This window comes from Nothobranchius furzeri, chromosome 14 (assembly GCF_043380555.1).
Source record: "Nothobranchius furzeri strain GRZ-AD chromosome 14, NfurGRZ-RIMD1, whole genome shotgun sequence".
NCBI classification, from domain to species: Eukaryota; Metazoa; Chordata; class Actinopteri; order Cyprinodontiformes; family Nothobranchiidae; genus Nothobranchius; species Nothobranchius furzeri.
In genome coordinates this window covers 40804153-40820223 of record NC_091754.1, presented here as the reverse complement: position 1 = coordinate 40820223, position 16071 = coordinate 40804153, and the positions used below count along the sequence as shown (strand labels likewise).

At 43.2% G+C, this 16071-nt stretch overlaps 1 protein-coding gene across 4 annotated transcripts in view; it reads left to right on the top strand.

Annotated features, from left to right (window-relative positions):
- The window catches only part of grm8b (glutamate receptor, metabotropic 8b), a 175899-nt gene that overhangs the window by 55026 nt on the left and 104802 nt on the right, over window positions 1–16071 (top strand). For 2 of the 4 annotated variants that reach the window (XM_015965651.3, XM_070544119.1), the window contains exon 3: window positions 632–848. The exons of 1 other annotated variant lie outside the window; for it this stretch is intronic. In XM_015965651.3, coding sequence (XP_015821137.1) covers window positions 632–848 — 217 coding nt within the window. Of the gene's footprint in view, window positions 1–631; window positions 849–15450; window positions 15537–16071 lie in introns of those variants that run through there. One more of the 4 variants, XM_054746525.2, reaches the window with a different exon arrangement.

The following is a 16071-nucleotide window of genomic DNA, read 5'->3' as shown; positions in this document are numbered from 1 at the left end:
CCTGAGAGGGTTAACATACATGAGTGCAGCAGAATGAACTGAGAGTAAGATGTTCCTCATGTTGATGAGATGTAAGGATGGAGTGAGAGATGCACCAGTGGGCCTTGTCTAATAAGAATAAGGACAAGACTGAAAGAACAAAATCCTGGACTCCAGCAGGTAAGGTGATGTTCCGGCTGGCTGGGCTCAGCCTCAGGTGAAGACTGGAGATTCTGGAGTGGAACTGATGGTTCTCCTAAGGATGAGAAGTTAGCTGAGGTGGTCTGTAAAAGTTAATGAATGATTTAGGAAAGAGCAGTAACATTATGGTGGCAGAAAAAAGAGGTAAAAATACCCCAAACATCATATATAAACTGGCTGGGGGCTTCTTGAGAGGACTGTGAGTGTAGCGGACCAAAGGAAGGGCTCAAAGCTCCCCTAAAGCATACACGCTTTTGAGTCAGTGTCTCAAAAATCTCCAACAAGACCAGAAAAAGTTACTGAATGTAGTCATTTTTTTCCAAGAGGGGCTTAAAAACTAACTTTGTTGACAGTGTTTAATAAGTCGGCCCCTCGGGACCCAGGACTCTGGAACTTCTTATATGTAGGACCCCCTTTATCACACCCAGGTTAACCCTGTTGTTTTCTGTAGATTCCTCAGATCAGCTACGCCTCGACCGCTCCAGAGCTCAGTGATAACACACGCTACGACTTCTTCTCCCGCGTGGTTCCTCCCGACTCCTACCAGGCCCAGGCCATGCTGGACATCGTCACGGCGATGGGCTGGAACTATGTGTCCACACTCGCCTCTGAGGGTAACTACGGCGAGAGCGGCGTTGAGGCCTTCGTTCAGATCTCCAGAGAATCTGGTAAGAGACCCTGTGAGATTTGTTCATTACTGAGTAGAACAAGTTGTAATTCATTTCAAAATGAAAAGATATTTGGTTTAAGTGGCCGAAGAAGGAGGAGTGGTCAGGTTTTGATGTGCCAGCTGTCATCTGGCTCAGCGTGTGCTGATGATCAGGCAGAAGCAGAAGTCTTGTAATTGACTCTTGTTATAATTACACCAGGAGCTGGCATGGGTTTCTCCTGGGCTGGACGTGGTGAGGTAATCAGAACCAGCTCTCAATGATTAAAATGTTATCACACCCAGACAAGCCCTGACATTAATTAGATTGTAGGAAATTCACCTGCTGACACGAGTGTGTTGGAGAGCAGCGGCACGCGTGGCTGAGGGTGGTGTTATTGACAGAAACGGTGTTGGATGATTGGCTCACCTTCATCTCGCTTTACGTGTTCACATCTTCTTCACATCTAAGTAACTTTGATGAGACTGCATTCACTTTGAAAAGCTTCAAGGTTGTGAAGCTCAACGCCCACACTGATCCGATTAGAAGCTGTTTCTTCTCTGTGTGAGCTTGAAGCAGGCAAACACGGAGCTGCAATGCTACATATTATACTTTCATGCTTTATAACAAACCAGGATGTTTTTGGCTGGCTTCAAATATAAAACAGCTGGATATGATCTGCTTACTTGATGCATTTTACACATTCAGGGTCTGAGTGTCATATAGAAGACTCTTGAAAAGCTTGGCTCCTCCTCCTCATGTTGGTCATCAGTCTGGTCGCCTGTTGGAGGTGTTGGAGGTCAGCCTGTGTGGTGGTGTTGTGCATTCCCAAGCTGTCCTAGAACTAGCTCAAACACTACTACTGTTGTTGGTGCCGATGCTTATTTATCCAGATTAAGACAGTCTGATAACGGTGTGACGCTGCAACGGCCACTGATTTCCTTATGTCATCCAAAAAGCTTCATCAGTTCTGATCATGGGTTGGGATTACAGGGTCTACAGGTCCTAGTGCAGCACACAATAATGATGGCCATTAAAGGTAAGGCAGGAGTTCCTTTTGAAAATACACAATTGTAAAGTCCAACCCCTTTCTCAAGCTAGCTTATCTTATGAACATGACTCATACTGTAATTATACACATGGTGTCTGTAAAACTAGGTCTAAAATTAGCTTAAATGTTACTTAGAAAACATGTCCACAACAACCTCAACTGGACTACAATTAGCACATATCTGAAGGTGTTCAGGACGTAATACAGGACATCCAGAAGACGCTGGCACAGTCCCACTTTAGGGGACCAAATCTGGATGAGCAACATGACCGAAAAAAGACGTTTCCTCGTGATGTTGTCACTGTGAGTAGGCAGCACGGTTCTGACTTCACTTCCTGTTAAGCTGCTCTAAGCCAAGACTGAGCGATCTGCCCACATAAGGCAGTTTCACATATGGGACATCACGAACTGGGATGGAAGGCGTCATTCCGGGTCCCGCTCCGGTAGGGTTTGGTCTCACACACACACACACACACACACACACACACACACACACACACAGACACACACACACACACACACACACACACACACACACACACACACACACACACACACACACACACACACACACACACACACTTCTCAGGAACGGGGACATCTCCAAGCATGTGGGCGGGGCAAAAGACATGCAGAAAAGTCTGTGGTGTCTCCCTTAAACAGGCAGTGTGTGTGTGTGTGTGTGTGTGTGTGTGTGTGTGTGTGTGTGTGTGTGTGTGTGTGTGTGTGTGTGTGTGTGTGTGTGTGTGTGTGTGTGTGTGTGTGTGTGTATGTGCCTCTCACAGCAGTGAGAAAGACAGGCAGAGAGCTGCCACAGCTTCAATCAGAAGCCAGAATGATAATGGAAGCCACCGCTGATTTATTCTATCCACCAATCGGAAGCTTACCTATGCGTGAATTTGAGCCAGTCAGTGGGCAGTGGGTGTGTTGGACCTGTTCATCCTGAAGCAGATTGCGATAGTACGAGGGCCAAAAACCGACTGAGCACTGAAAAATACAAGGCTACCTAGCTGTGAGCTCTATAAAAGCAACCCAGTCCGGTCCGTGCTGGTTCAGATACGAAACTGCAGAGGGCAGTTTGGTGGATGGACCAGGATCCAGGTCAATGATTGCATAAGGTTTTGTCAAGCTTGTTTCAGAGGTTATTCATTTATTTATTTTTTCTTGCAAAACATTTAAGGTTGCCATGACAAACCCTGTTTTAGAGCGCTGAAATGTAAGCTCTTCTAAGGCTGATTTTTAATGAAACCTTTGGACTGATGGTCCAGAACCCACAGGAAGTCAGCCATCATATCGGGGCCGCAGTAGCTCAGGTGGTAGAGCGGGCTGCCTCATGATCGGAGGGTCATGGGTTCCAGCTCCCGCCAGGGGTATCCTGCTGTTGTGTCCTTGAGCAAGACACTTCACCCACTTGCCTGTGTTAGTGGTGGTCAGAGGGGCCGACGGCACCAAATGGAAGCCTCGCCTCTGTCAGACCTCCCCAGGGCGGCTGTGGCTACAAGTAGCTTACCATCACTAGCAGTGTGTGAATGTGAGAGTGTGTGAAAGCGTCTTTGGGTGTCTAGAAAAGCGCTACTTAAGTTCAATGCATTATTATTATTATTATTATAGAGTAGGTGTGTCATTTAAACCAGTTTGACCTTTCACAAAGGAAAGTATCTAAAAGCCACATGGGTCCTGGACGCCTAAACCTTTCAGGTGACACTAGTTGAAAAAAATCATTGAAGATTTTAAATCTTGTGTTTTGAAGTTTGCCCTGCTTCTGTTTCAGAAGTTTGGAGAGTTAGCACTTATGCAGTATCTACCTTTGTCTTCAGCCAGTCATTACAAATGAAGGAGACGTCCTACTGGATAGTTTCCCTCATGGACCAATTAAGCATCCATCCATCTGGATTTCTTTTCAGCTTTGCTCAAAATCTCAACTTCTGTGCAATCCTTGTCTAAAAAGGGTTTAACTTTGTTGTACTAGACGGATGTCCTCTGATGTTTTCATGATATCTGACTCCTTTAATCACCATCCCTTGGAGCTTGAAACAAAGGAAACCTTGTAACACAAACACCCCCCAGTTCTTCCATCAAACACAACACACACACTGTTCCTGACATAATCCTTTTCATCCCAGGGTGAGTTCACTGCATCTTGGGTACCTGAAGTGTGACTGTATTGCCATAAAAACTATAGCTGAGCAGCTACTTGATCACAAACCGAACACAAAGGACAGCTGGTGTTTTCCTTCTGTTTCTTAGCTAAAGAGGCACGATATAAAAGATCATTTTCTTTCTAAACTCTGGTTACTGTGTAAAAAGTGGTGACTCTGGAAGGTGAGGAAACCAGCGAGTCACTGACATCATAGAAATTAAATATGAACATTTAAGTATCTGCCAGCTGGACATAAAAACATGTAGATACAACAGAACAGGTGTGGTGTTCCTGCATGCAGCAGAGTCTTGATTACATGTCTGAACTTAACTTGCTGCTGTCCATGTTCCCTGTTGTTTCAACAACATGGCTAAATGACCTTGCCCTAAGAGACACAGCTAACCACACCTGATGCCCACCACCTGTCACCTTCTCTACCTCATCACTGTGCTGCAGCAGCAACAACTTATCTAAATCAAACTTACCTGAGAATGCAGCTGCAGACTAATGATGTGCCTTTGTACTAGGAAGCTGTTGCTCTTCTGTTGCTGTCTGGTCAGAGCTCAAGCATGCTGCTGCACCTACTGATGTCTTTACTGTCAGCCTTAATGTGCAGTAAAGCAATACTTCTTCCCAGTATACCGATTTTAGGAAGGGAACTGAAATATAGTTACTAAAGCAGCCACTGCAAAAGTGCCAAGCATCTCTTCACATGTTCTTGATTCGGTTACTCTTTCTTTCTATTTTAACGACCCACAACTTTTATAAAAATGCGTCAAAACACGAAACTCCATAATGAACAGTTTGCTGTGGCATTCAGTGAAGGTACATACTACTACCCAGACACTTATTATCTCTTGTTTCCACACACAAAGACTAAACAGGTGAGGAACTCCTACACTCTGAACTCCTACACACAGGTGAGGTTTCCAGAACCACTTCTGTGAGCTGGGTTGGTAGGCTGTGCTGCGCTGCTGACTAAAGTACACTATCAGTATAAATTCAGTGGGAAAATTATTTTTGATGAAGAGGGAAAAAAAAGAAACATTTGAGGGATTAGTAAGCCATGTGAGATTGTCCCTAAAGCTGAGGTGTTACGGAAGTCTGTGACCTGATGGCCACCAAGGCCAAGACTATAGGCTGCAACACAATCCAGGAACTCTGGTGCATGCCTCCTCTTTGATGCCTGTCTCCATGACAACAGCTGAACTGCAGCCTGTAGCAAGCTGAACTACTTAGAGACATAAAAACAAGTTCAGGTCTTCAGCCGGTACTGAGTAGGATTTGTTTGTGTAAATTATTAGTTTAGGACAACAGTTGGTCAGGAAGTAGAGCGGGATGTTCGGTAATAAGAAGGTTGCAGGTTTGATCCCGGCTCCCACCAGAGAATGCTGCTGTTGTGTCCTTGGGCAAGACACTTAACCCACCTTGCCTGTTGGAGGTGGTCGGCTGGACTGGAAGCACCAGTGAACGGCAGGCCTCGCCTCTGTCAGTGTGCCCCAGGGCAGCTGCGGCTTCCAGCGTGTGAATGTGTCTGTGAATGGGTGAATGACTGGTTTATGAAGCACCTTGGGGCGGCTGTAGAACTCTAAGAAGACACTATAAAGATACAGCCCCTCTAAATAATAATGAACAACCTTTTGCTGTTTTCTCCTTCCCATTTAATAGAATAAAGACTGGAATAATAAGATTTCTGGGGATTCAGGTCTTCTCAGTCAGGTCTCAGTACTCCTTGGAAGTTGGTGAGTGCCTGTTCTGTAGGAGGTCACGCCTTTTGTTCAGGAGTAAAATATCTGTAAATACACCTGATCTGGTTAAAAGTCTTGAGAGGGACAAAAATAGTTAAACAAAAATCCTAGAGTACTACAAATTAACTTTCTTTTGTTGTTTTTTTGCCACAATTCAAAATAAGTGGCACTTCCTGCACCAAAGCTGCATCTGCAGACTGGCTGCAGAGGGATGAGTGTGCCCTGCTCTGAGTAAGGGGCTGCTCCAGAAGGACTGGGCTGGCTGTGAGTGCTTTGGAATGAAGGATGGCTCCACAGTAGGACAGTCTTTGTTGAGTTTGATATTAGATTATTCAAAAATTCTCCCAGAACACCAGAAACAGACACATTTTGCTAGTTTTTTCCATGCTATGAAGTCTAAAACCTACCATAGGTAATTAAGCTGGTATCATGTTCAGTGCCACCTTTAACAAAAGAGAACAAAGTGATTCCCCGTTCGGCCACCACACACAGATAAGGTATAGTTGCCTCCAGCTGGAACTCTGCAAACGTGTCTCCAAATTATTTTTAGCATCCAAGTCCTGACTTTAATCAGCAGCACTTCTGAGTTGATATGAATCACTTCCCTGTATTTGGACTGTAGCTCAGCTCCATCCCACCCTAAAGGCAACAAACCCAGTGTTCTTCAGCTCTCAGCAGATTTCTTTGGGGGTTGTTTCTAATATGAGTCCAGGCAGGCGAGCCGTTGGGCAGCTGCCCTCACCGGATGAAGCCAAGCCACACTTCAGAGTGATGCTCTGTGCCAGGCCAGCTGGTAGGTGACAGCAGAGCATCCCTCATGGCAGAATCAGTGACCTCACTGGCAAAGAGAGGCTGCCGCAGAAAGATAATCACACGTAATAATAATAATACTGCAAAGGAAACAGATTATTTTATCCCAAACCTCTCAGCTAAATTGGACTTTAATGTTTTATAGGAAATGTAAGGATTGTTTTAATGATCTTGATCATTTTATTAACTTCAAATCTCTTCATCAGTTTGTCTTTGAGTTCTGTGAACTTTGTCTGCCATTGGCTGCGGGTTTCATGGGAGATTGACTCCGACGCACTGAGCTGAGTCCAAGAAAAAAGTTGTTTCCGATTAGGATTGTTTTTCCAACACTGCTCTAGAGGTGTGAAGATGCCTGATCACCATCTATGTGAGGACTAGCTTTACCCAACTGGACTGGAAGGCAAGTTGATCTAAAACATCATTCATTCCTCAACATATGCTTATTAACCAACTAACGTGCGTACAATCAGCTTTAAATATTCTAACTACATTCTGAATCATTTAGGTTTGTTTGCACACATATATATATATATATATATATAGTGGTAGACATATGGTGGTAGTGGAGAAACAACAGCTGTTGTGGTTGATGTGGCGATACCAACAGTCTGAGACTGGATCTGGAAGTCCCACAGGAGCATGCTATCTCATTCTCAATCTCCTTAGGGGGTGTTTCCCACTATGACCTTGGTGCTTCCAGTCCATAATCTGCATAGATGTTCTTGTACACGATGCCAGCCACTTGGTTGTGGCATTCCATGTATGCTTTCCTTGCCAACATCTTCCACCCTGCAGTTATGTGGTGGATTGTCTCAGGGGCCTCTAGCCTACACCTTGGGTCTTGTCTGTTGTGGTAGATCTTGGACTCTGTTGCTCTGGTGTTCAGGGCCTGTTCCTGCGCAGCCATGATGAGTGCCCCTGTGCTGTCCTTCAGACCAGCTCTTTCTAGCCATTAGTAGGATTTCTTGATGTCAACCACTTCAGTTATCAGTCTGTGGCACATGCCATTTAGGGGGTTTTCCTCGCATGATGGTATTTCCATCTCCTCTGTTCGCCATTGTCTGAGACTTTCACTGAACATGTCATCTGTTGGGGCCTTTTCCTTGATGTACTTATGGATCTTGGATGTTTCATCCTGGACAGTGGCTCTCACACTCACTAGTCCTCAGCCTCCTTCCTTATGGCTAGTGTACAGTCTTAGGGTGTTGGATTTGGGATGGAACCCTCCATACATGGGTAGGAGCATCCGTGACTTAATATCTGTGGTCTGTATTTCTTCCTTTGGCCACCTTATTGTTTCTGTGGGATATCTGATTACTGGCAGGGCGTAGCTGTTTATTTCCCAGGGGTCTCATTTACAAAACAATGTATAGAATTCTTACTAAAACCGTACTTAAGCTCAGCAAAAAAAAAAAAAAAAAAAAAAAACCTACCCCAAGTAAGTGTGTGACCTATAAAACATGGAGTATGCACAGCTTCACACAGTCCGCTTAATGAATCAGAAACTATCTAGAAAGGTTCTCAGGTGGTTTTGGATCACATTCCACCATCAACACGCCCACTTTCTGCCGTAATTGGTCAATGCAAAGTGTCTTGTGGATCTCATATGCTTATACATAAACCGGCTCGTTGCAGCGCTCCACCATTAATGATCGCGACCGTGGATCAAGGAAGAGCAATTTCACCAAAGCAGAAATTGAGGTACTTGTGGGTGAGGCAGAAAAATGAAAGGAAGTCCTTTTGCAAAACAAATAAGAGAAATTCCATGGAGTGGCAAAGCGTTGCTGAAGCTGTCAATGCTGTGAGTTCTTCAGAGAGATCTGTGCCGGATATAAAATAAATGGTCCAATCAGGATTCAGTCCCCAAACTCCCGAGTGAGAGTCATGCATGCTAACTAGTTAGCCAAAGGGACATCTCCCTTGGCTAAGCAGCCAGGGTGCATGATAAATTGGGTGACAGTGACAGAATGCTCACAGTGTCACAGAAGCATGACATTCTGTCTCAATCTGTTGGTTTGTTGGTTGATGCAGTATCGCGTGGACACAGGTGACAGTTCCACTGGATTGGCAGACTAGGGTGGTGGTCGCCCTATTTAAAAAGGGGGACCACAGGGTGTGTTCCAACTACAGAAGGATCACACTTCTGAGCCTCCCTAGTAAGGTCTATTCAGGGATTCTGGAGAGAAGGGTCCGTCAAATTGTCAAACCTAAGATTCACGATGAACAATGTGGTTTTCTTCCTGGCACTTGCGGAGTACAGACGCTTCTGTTAAGTAATTTTATTAGTCAATCCAAGATTACCTCAAAGAAAGTCCAACACACACAAAGGGGGTTAGAGATATTAGGTTTTAAATTATCAATACCATTTATCAATAATAAATCACATATAATCAACAAACAGACTTTGCAAAATCGGGGAGAAAGAAGATACACACCAGTGGCTGTCTGTTCGGTCTCTCGACGAGCAGATGCTCGCAAAGAGGTTTTATTCAAAAGTACATAGCACACACACATTAAAGAGAAACACACCCACCCCCCTCACAGAAAGAAAACTTTCCCAGGTGCTTGGTATAACAGAGAAAAGCTTCGTCTGCTTTTGTGATAACAACAGACCCTGCAGACCTGCAAGGTAGAACCTCCCTGCCGGAGCCACAGAATAATAACAAAATATGATGAGCATGGAATGAACCTTCGTTTGAAATAAAAAAACACCAGATGGTACCCAGACAAAATCATTTCCCTGCATCCAATATTGTTTTTACCCAACAGCTTCTCTTTTCACTCCCTTATCTTTTTTTCCCAAGGTTCTTTGTCCTGTCTGCCCACAGAGCACTTCTCTGCATTTCTTCTGAAAAACCCTATTTTTTAACCATGGATTTGATCATTCAACGCGATTGATTCGATTTTTTCAACAATGAGAACGGAGCAGGGGGCTCCCACATGTCCACAGGGGACACACCGAGTGGGGTATATGCTGGATTTCTGGAAGGAATGGAAGATCATATGCCTCTCCCAGCTGTCCATTGAGGATATCGAAGACGTGTGGATATTCGGCCTGATGATCACTGGATTTCTCCTGATTGGAGTGGGAGGATATCTGGTTTTCTGGAAATTTGGGAAGACGGGAGCGATTGAAGGGCGACCCGCACCCACGGAAAGCACCGTCCGTGTGGAGACCTCACAGACTGGGATGTTACTCGAGGTGAATTGTAAGCTGGACAATGTTCTAGCTGCGATACCAGTATTAGTGCGCAAAATGGATGTCATCTCGGAGAGGGTCACCAGACGGTATGGACAAGCTTAAAACCCAAAATTGGCTCCACTGAAGGACTGGAATGATCAGTTTAAAGACTGAAGGCAGAGAGGAGAATTATCTCAGCCTGACCCAAACAAATTCTTCTTATCCGAATCTGATGCCCTGGTAGCCTTGAGCGGCAACAAACCCCCACGAAAGAATGCAGACAGATGCTGTGAAAACCCAACCTACCCCCCACCAAACGGATCCCAGCCCTCCCCCTGCCTTCCTATTGGAGTCTCATGTTGTGTTGTCTGAAGTCTGTTGCATATCTGTTGAGGTGTTTTTTTTTGCAGAGCAAAGCTGCCCTCCTGGTGGGAGGGTAGCTGTGAAGTGCCTTTTTTCCCCTTCACTTGAACCAATTCCTCATGTTACCTTCTTATCTCTATTAAGGTAGCGCGACTCGGGTTGCAAATGACCACAGTCACCAATTCTTGTCATGTGTCTTGCCCATGTATGTCTGATCTCTGAATTGTGTGTACTGAAACTCTAATTTCCCTCTGGGATTAATAAAGTATTGATTGATGATTGATTGATTGATTGATTTCATCCTTGCTGTGGAACACTGGATCAGCTCTATACACTTAGGAGAATCCTGGAGGGTGTGTGGGAGTTCGTCCAACCAATCCACATGTTTTTTGTGGATTTGGGGAAGGCGCTCAACCACATCACCTAGGGAGTACTCTGAGAGTATGGGGTACCAGGCCCTCTAATATGGCAGTTAGGTCCCTGTATGACTGGCGTCTGAGTTTGGTTCGCATTGCCGGCAGTAAGTCAAGCTCATTCCAGTGAGAGTTGGACTTCACCAAGGCTGCCCTTTAATAATAATAATAGTAATAATAATAATAATAATAATAATAATAATAATAATAATAATAATACATCAAACTTGTATAGCGCTTTTTAGGTCACTCAAAGACGCTTCACAGAAATGCAATAAACACGTAATAAAACAAAGTTAAACATAGTAAACAGACTAGGGGATGCTGGGTTGATCGCAAGGGAAGGCCAATTTAAAGAAGTGTGTTTTAAGCAGTGACTTGAAAGTAGAAAGAGAGACGGCATTCCTGATGATCAGTGGGAGAGAGTTCCAAAGTGTGGGGGCAGCTGCTGCAAAGGCTCGATCCCCCATGGCGTGTTGTTTTGTTTAAAAAGGGGAAAGGAGGTTGGAGTCAGCAGAAAGGAGGTGCTGGGAAGGAGAATGGTAATGGAGAAGTTCTGTCAGATATGATGGTGCAAGGTTATTGAGGCATTTGTAAGTGATGGGGAGCAATTTGTAATGGATCTGGTATGGAACTGGGAGCCAGTGAAGTTGTTTGAGCACTGGGGTTATGTGGTCCCTGGAGTGAGTGTGGGTGAATAAACGTGCTTCTGAGTTTTGGATGTATTGAAGTTTTTGTAGGGCTGAGGATGGAAGTCCGTAAAGAATGCTGTTGCAATAATCCAGTCTAGAGGTTATGAAGGCAAATATGAGTGTTTGGGCAGTGGAGTCAGTGAGGGATGGATGGAGATGGGCAATGTTGTGAAGGTGGAAGAACAATACCCTGGTGATGTTGTTGATGTGGGAGTTGAAGGAAAGGGAAGAGTCAAAGATAACACAGAGATTATGAACTGTAGAGGAGGGAGTCACTGTGAGACCATCAACTTGTAAAGAAATATTTTGAACTGAGGGTAGGAGATATTTGGGACCAGTTATACTGAGTTCTGTTTTGGAGCAGTTCAATGTGAGGAGGTTGGTGTCCATCTAATGTTTTATGTCAGAGTCCAGTCAGTGTCCAACCAATGTTTTATGTCTGAGAGGCATCCTGAGATCGTGGAAAGAATGGCTGGGGTGATTGATTTGCTAGGGATGTAGAGTTGTGTGTCATCAGCGTAGCAATGAAAATGGAGACCGTGTTGGCATATGATATGACCAAGGGGGAGCATGTAAAGGATGAAAAGTAATGGCCCCAGCACAGAGCCCTGGGGAACACCATGGGTGACAGGGGCAACAGATTCCAAATGCAAATAGCACACTTGAAATGAACTCTGGACCTTTAATGTGCCTTTGTAATTGGGATAATGAGGGAATAACACACACCTGGCCATGGAGCAGCTGAGAAGCCAATTGTCCCATTACTTTTGGTCCCTTAACAAGTGGGAGGCACATATGCAAACTGTTGTAATTCATACACCGTTCACCTGATCTGGATGTAAATACCCTCAAATAAAATCTGACAGTCTGCAGTTAAAGCACATCTTGTTCATTTCATTTGATATTCATTGTGGTGGTGTATAGAGCCAAAAATGTTAGCATTGTGTCGATGTCCCAATATTTATGACCTGACTGTAGTTGGGGGTGAGAGAAGATGGAGATGAAGGAACAGTGGAGAGGAGTTGAGGATTTCTGGTCAGTTATAGTTGGGGTGTTGTATGTCCAGATGCTTTGGTTCTAAAGCAGTAAGAACTTTAATCCTTTGACCTTCAGCGGTGGAAGTTTACAGTTGCTGTGGTGATGACACATGTCATACATAAATATAATAAAAGAGTAAAAAATAACAGATTTGCATGAATCATGGTCATATGTAAAAGATTGGCAGGTTTTATTAGTGCAGCAATCTGGTCAGAATGTGGGTCCATTTGGATGATGAGCTAAAAATGGCTCATCTGAATGAACTCATGTCCAGTTCTGCTCTAAGCACTGGTATTTTATAAACCTTTACATTCAATTCAATTCAGTTTATTTATAAAGCGCCAAACCACAACAAGATTTGTCTCAAAGCACTTCACACAGTAAACATTCCAATACAGTTCAGTTCTTTAAGCCAATCAGTAAAAAGTTTCCTATATAAGGAACCCAGCAGGTTGCTTCAAGTTACAGACGAGTGTCAGTAGTAGCTACATTTATATGGGCACAAGTAATCAGAATAAACGCCCTATCAGATCAACATGTCTTCATGTAAACATGTCAATCGGCATATTCTGATCCAATACGACCCGATCGGAATGAAATTCCATTCCACTTGAGAGAGGCGGTTTTGTCCGATCAACATTCTGATTGATGTCCATGTACACACTCAGTTCGTATTGTTGGAGTAAAATAATGCCCACTGTGCATGTGTACAACTTCAGTGTTACGTCTTTTTGCCTTTGCAGACGCTCAAGACAAGTCCGAGGAGCTGAAAGACGGTGTGAGCAGGTGATCATTAGCATGTTATTCTGCTCTCTTCTCCTGTGGTGGAGGAGCAGTAGCATTACGTACCGTTGAGCTTTTAGCTTAGTTAAAGCAATCAGTAAAAACAAAAGCATACAGGTAGAAATGCAAAGAAGGTCCATATCGGGGAAAAAAACATAAGTCAAGTCTTTTTCAAAATCAAGTCCTGTCTTTCATGTGAAGCTAAAAAGCAACTTGTTACAGCTACCTTTTTGCCATTGCTGGATTATGGTGATGTCATTTACATGCATGCCTCCACACAGTGTCTGCATGCTCTGGATACAGTATACCATGGAGCTTTGAGGTTCATTACAAATCTTTAAATGGTGACTCATCATTGTACATTGTACTCTTGTGTTAGAAGGTCTGCTGAATATCGTTGTAGATTGAAACAGTGGTATGCTTTAATCTATAAGACTGTCCTTGGTTTCCTTCCACTATACTTGCAGAACTACATTTCTCAAAAGACTACTGGAGGCTATTGTATGAGTTCCCATGACTTGCTCCTTTTAAAAGTGCCATGGGTCCACACTGAATTGGGAAAAAAGCATTTAGATATTCTGCTTCTTATTCATGGAATCAGCTCCAAAACCAGCTGAATTTAAAAGAACTGGTCTCAGTGAATGAGTTTAAACAAGTTTTAAATGTTTTAGATCGAGACACCAGGATGTAAATGCCATCATTTATGATTCCTGTTATTGACTCTGCAGGTTGTTTTACTGATTATCTTCTTGGTTTTGGATTTATGACACACACACACACGCACACACACACACACACACGCACGCACGCACGCACACACACACACACACACACGCACGCACGCACGCACGCACACACACACACACACACACACACGCACACACACACACAAACACGGATACACATTTGCACGTAGATTGCTGTCAAGTCCACATTACATTGTAGTTTCAGAAGAGATGTTAAGTAACTTCTCAAGACTGCAAGAACTGACTTCTGGATGCATGGGAAATGCAACATCTTGCTGCTGGTGATGAAATAAAAATAACTCTATATTTTTAATTATATAACTTTTTTATTAACAAAAATTAATGTGAAATACCAAAATGCACAATGATAGTTTAAAACTGGGCCTCTTGTAAGTAATAAACAAAGCAAGCAAGAAAAGAAAATACAAAAAACAAATAGACAAATTTGTATAATTATAATACGTAGTTGTTTGAAATGTGTAAAAAAGAAACGAATGCATGCCTTTGACAAATAAACCATAACATGTATTTATTATAAATTAGGGCTGAACAAATTCATGAAAAATACTTAATTTTACATTTTCTGACAGAAATTGTTATTTTGATTCACAATTATCTTTAGGTACACATGTTTCAGGAAATAAAATGAGTCAGATCAGAGTTGAGAGGGAGAAAGCTCTGGCACCCTTGTTTCAGACTAGACGTTGGCCAGAGGAGTGTGGAGAAGAAGACGGCAGGAGTTGGAGTCTTACTTCCTGATATTTAGACATCTCATCTGATTGGCTAACAGCAACACGACTCTGCCACTGACTGTTTGCTCTGCAACATTGATGTTTTATGTCCACAATAACAAAAATGTGGAGGAGTTCTGCTGTGTGGTGGAGTTGCTAATGGTAATAGTTAGCTTCTACTAGTCGAGACGTTCACTGCTGTTTTCTGGACGCTAAACCAACAACAACCTTCCCCATCATGAGTCAAGATGGGTGAGTCCATGAATGTTAGTGGCATTGTGACGTAGATCTGTCAGGTTTTTCTAATCCTAGAGTTTCACCGTCTGTTTTCTATCAGAAGCTAATGCAGGAGATAGGTGTAGGAGACTATTTTCATGTTCAGCCTGCATGAAAAACTCAGAGTGACTGATTATAATCTGAATTAATCATTAAAAATGTTTTTAGTGACGTACTACTTGAAAGGTTTTTAAAATAAGTGCATTAACTGAACTATTCTAAAGAATGCAATCTCAATTTCTCCTAACAGAGGCCATTTTGGTATGAAAGGTAAGGCCAGAATTCCCTTAAAAAGTTCCTACTGTTGATTGTCAATATCCTTAAAGAACAAACAGGCCGTTTGTAACCTGCTCTGTGTTACAAGCACTCATCTCAGGTTTTCTTAACTTGCTGCTGAACTCCTGAATCTGGACAAATGAAAAATTGAATCAGAATTTCATATAAATAAAAGTTTAGCTTAGTTTCGAGTCCGTTTGGCCAGAAATATTCTTTTGAAGTTTGCAGGTGATTTCTGCTCCTGTGTATAAGCTTCACAGACACACTGGCTCTGTTGTTTAATCTGACTTTCAAGTCAAGGCTGCACGCATGTTGCCCTGGAAACCTTTCAGGGTCCTCCATTCAGCAGCTCTGAGGCGAGGAATGAAAGAGGCGAGTGGGCACAAGCGTCCCGCTTCTGTCTGCCACCGTGCCTCGGACTATTGGGGAAGGTTGCACAGCAAGAATCACTCACTGTCATGGTAAGCTGTTCATTAAAGGGCCGTGTGAAGCCTTTGGTGGAGACTTGCTTTAATGATAGCTATTATTATTACTAATTCCATTAGACAGCGTGCTGCTGAGTGTTTCTGAACGAGTTTGTTGTGCGTGTGACTTCGGAGGTTCCTGCTGTGAGATGGTCCATAGATGAGCTGCGTAGCAAAGTAAAATTAGTTTTTCTTCTGTCTTAAGTTCCTTTAATTTACTTAATTTGATTCTGTGTGATTAGAAACTTGCTGTTTTAGTGCTTTACTTGTATATAAAAGGCTCTTCCTAGAAACCAATGAATACGACTGAGCTGAGGGCTAGGGTTTGGGTTGTTGTCTTAATTATGTCTCACTTCTCTTGTCTGGAACTATTCCATATTCGCGCTTTTTCTGACTTGAATATGAAATTAGGAACGATTTAAAACAGAGTCTAGAAACTCACCTCTGCTGTTGTTTTGAGAGAACGTTTGTGTCTAAAAATTCCCAACATGTTCAGAATTCCAGCAAGAGAGTGTTGAGAGAATTTGGAAAC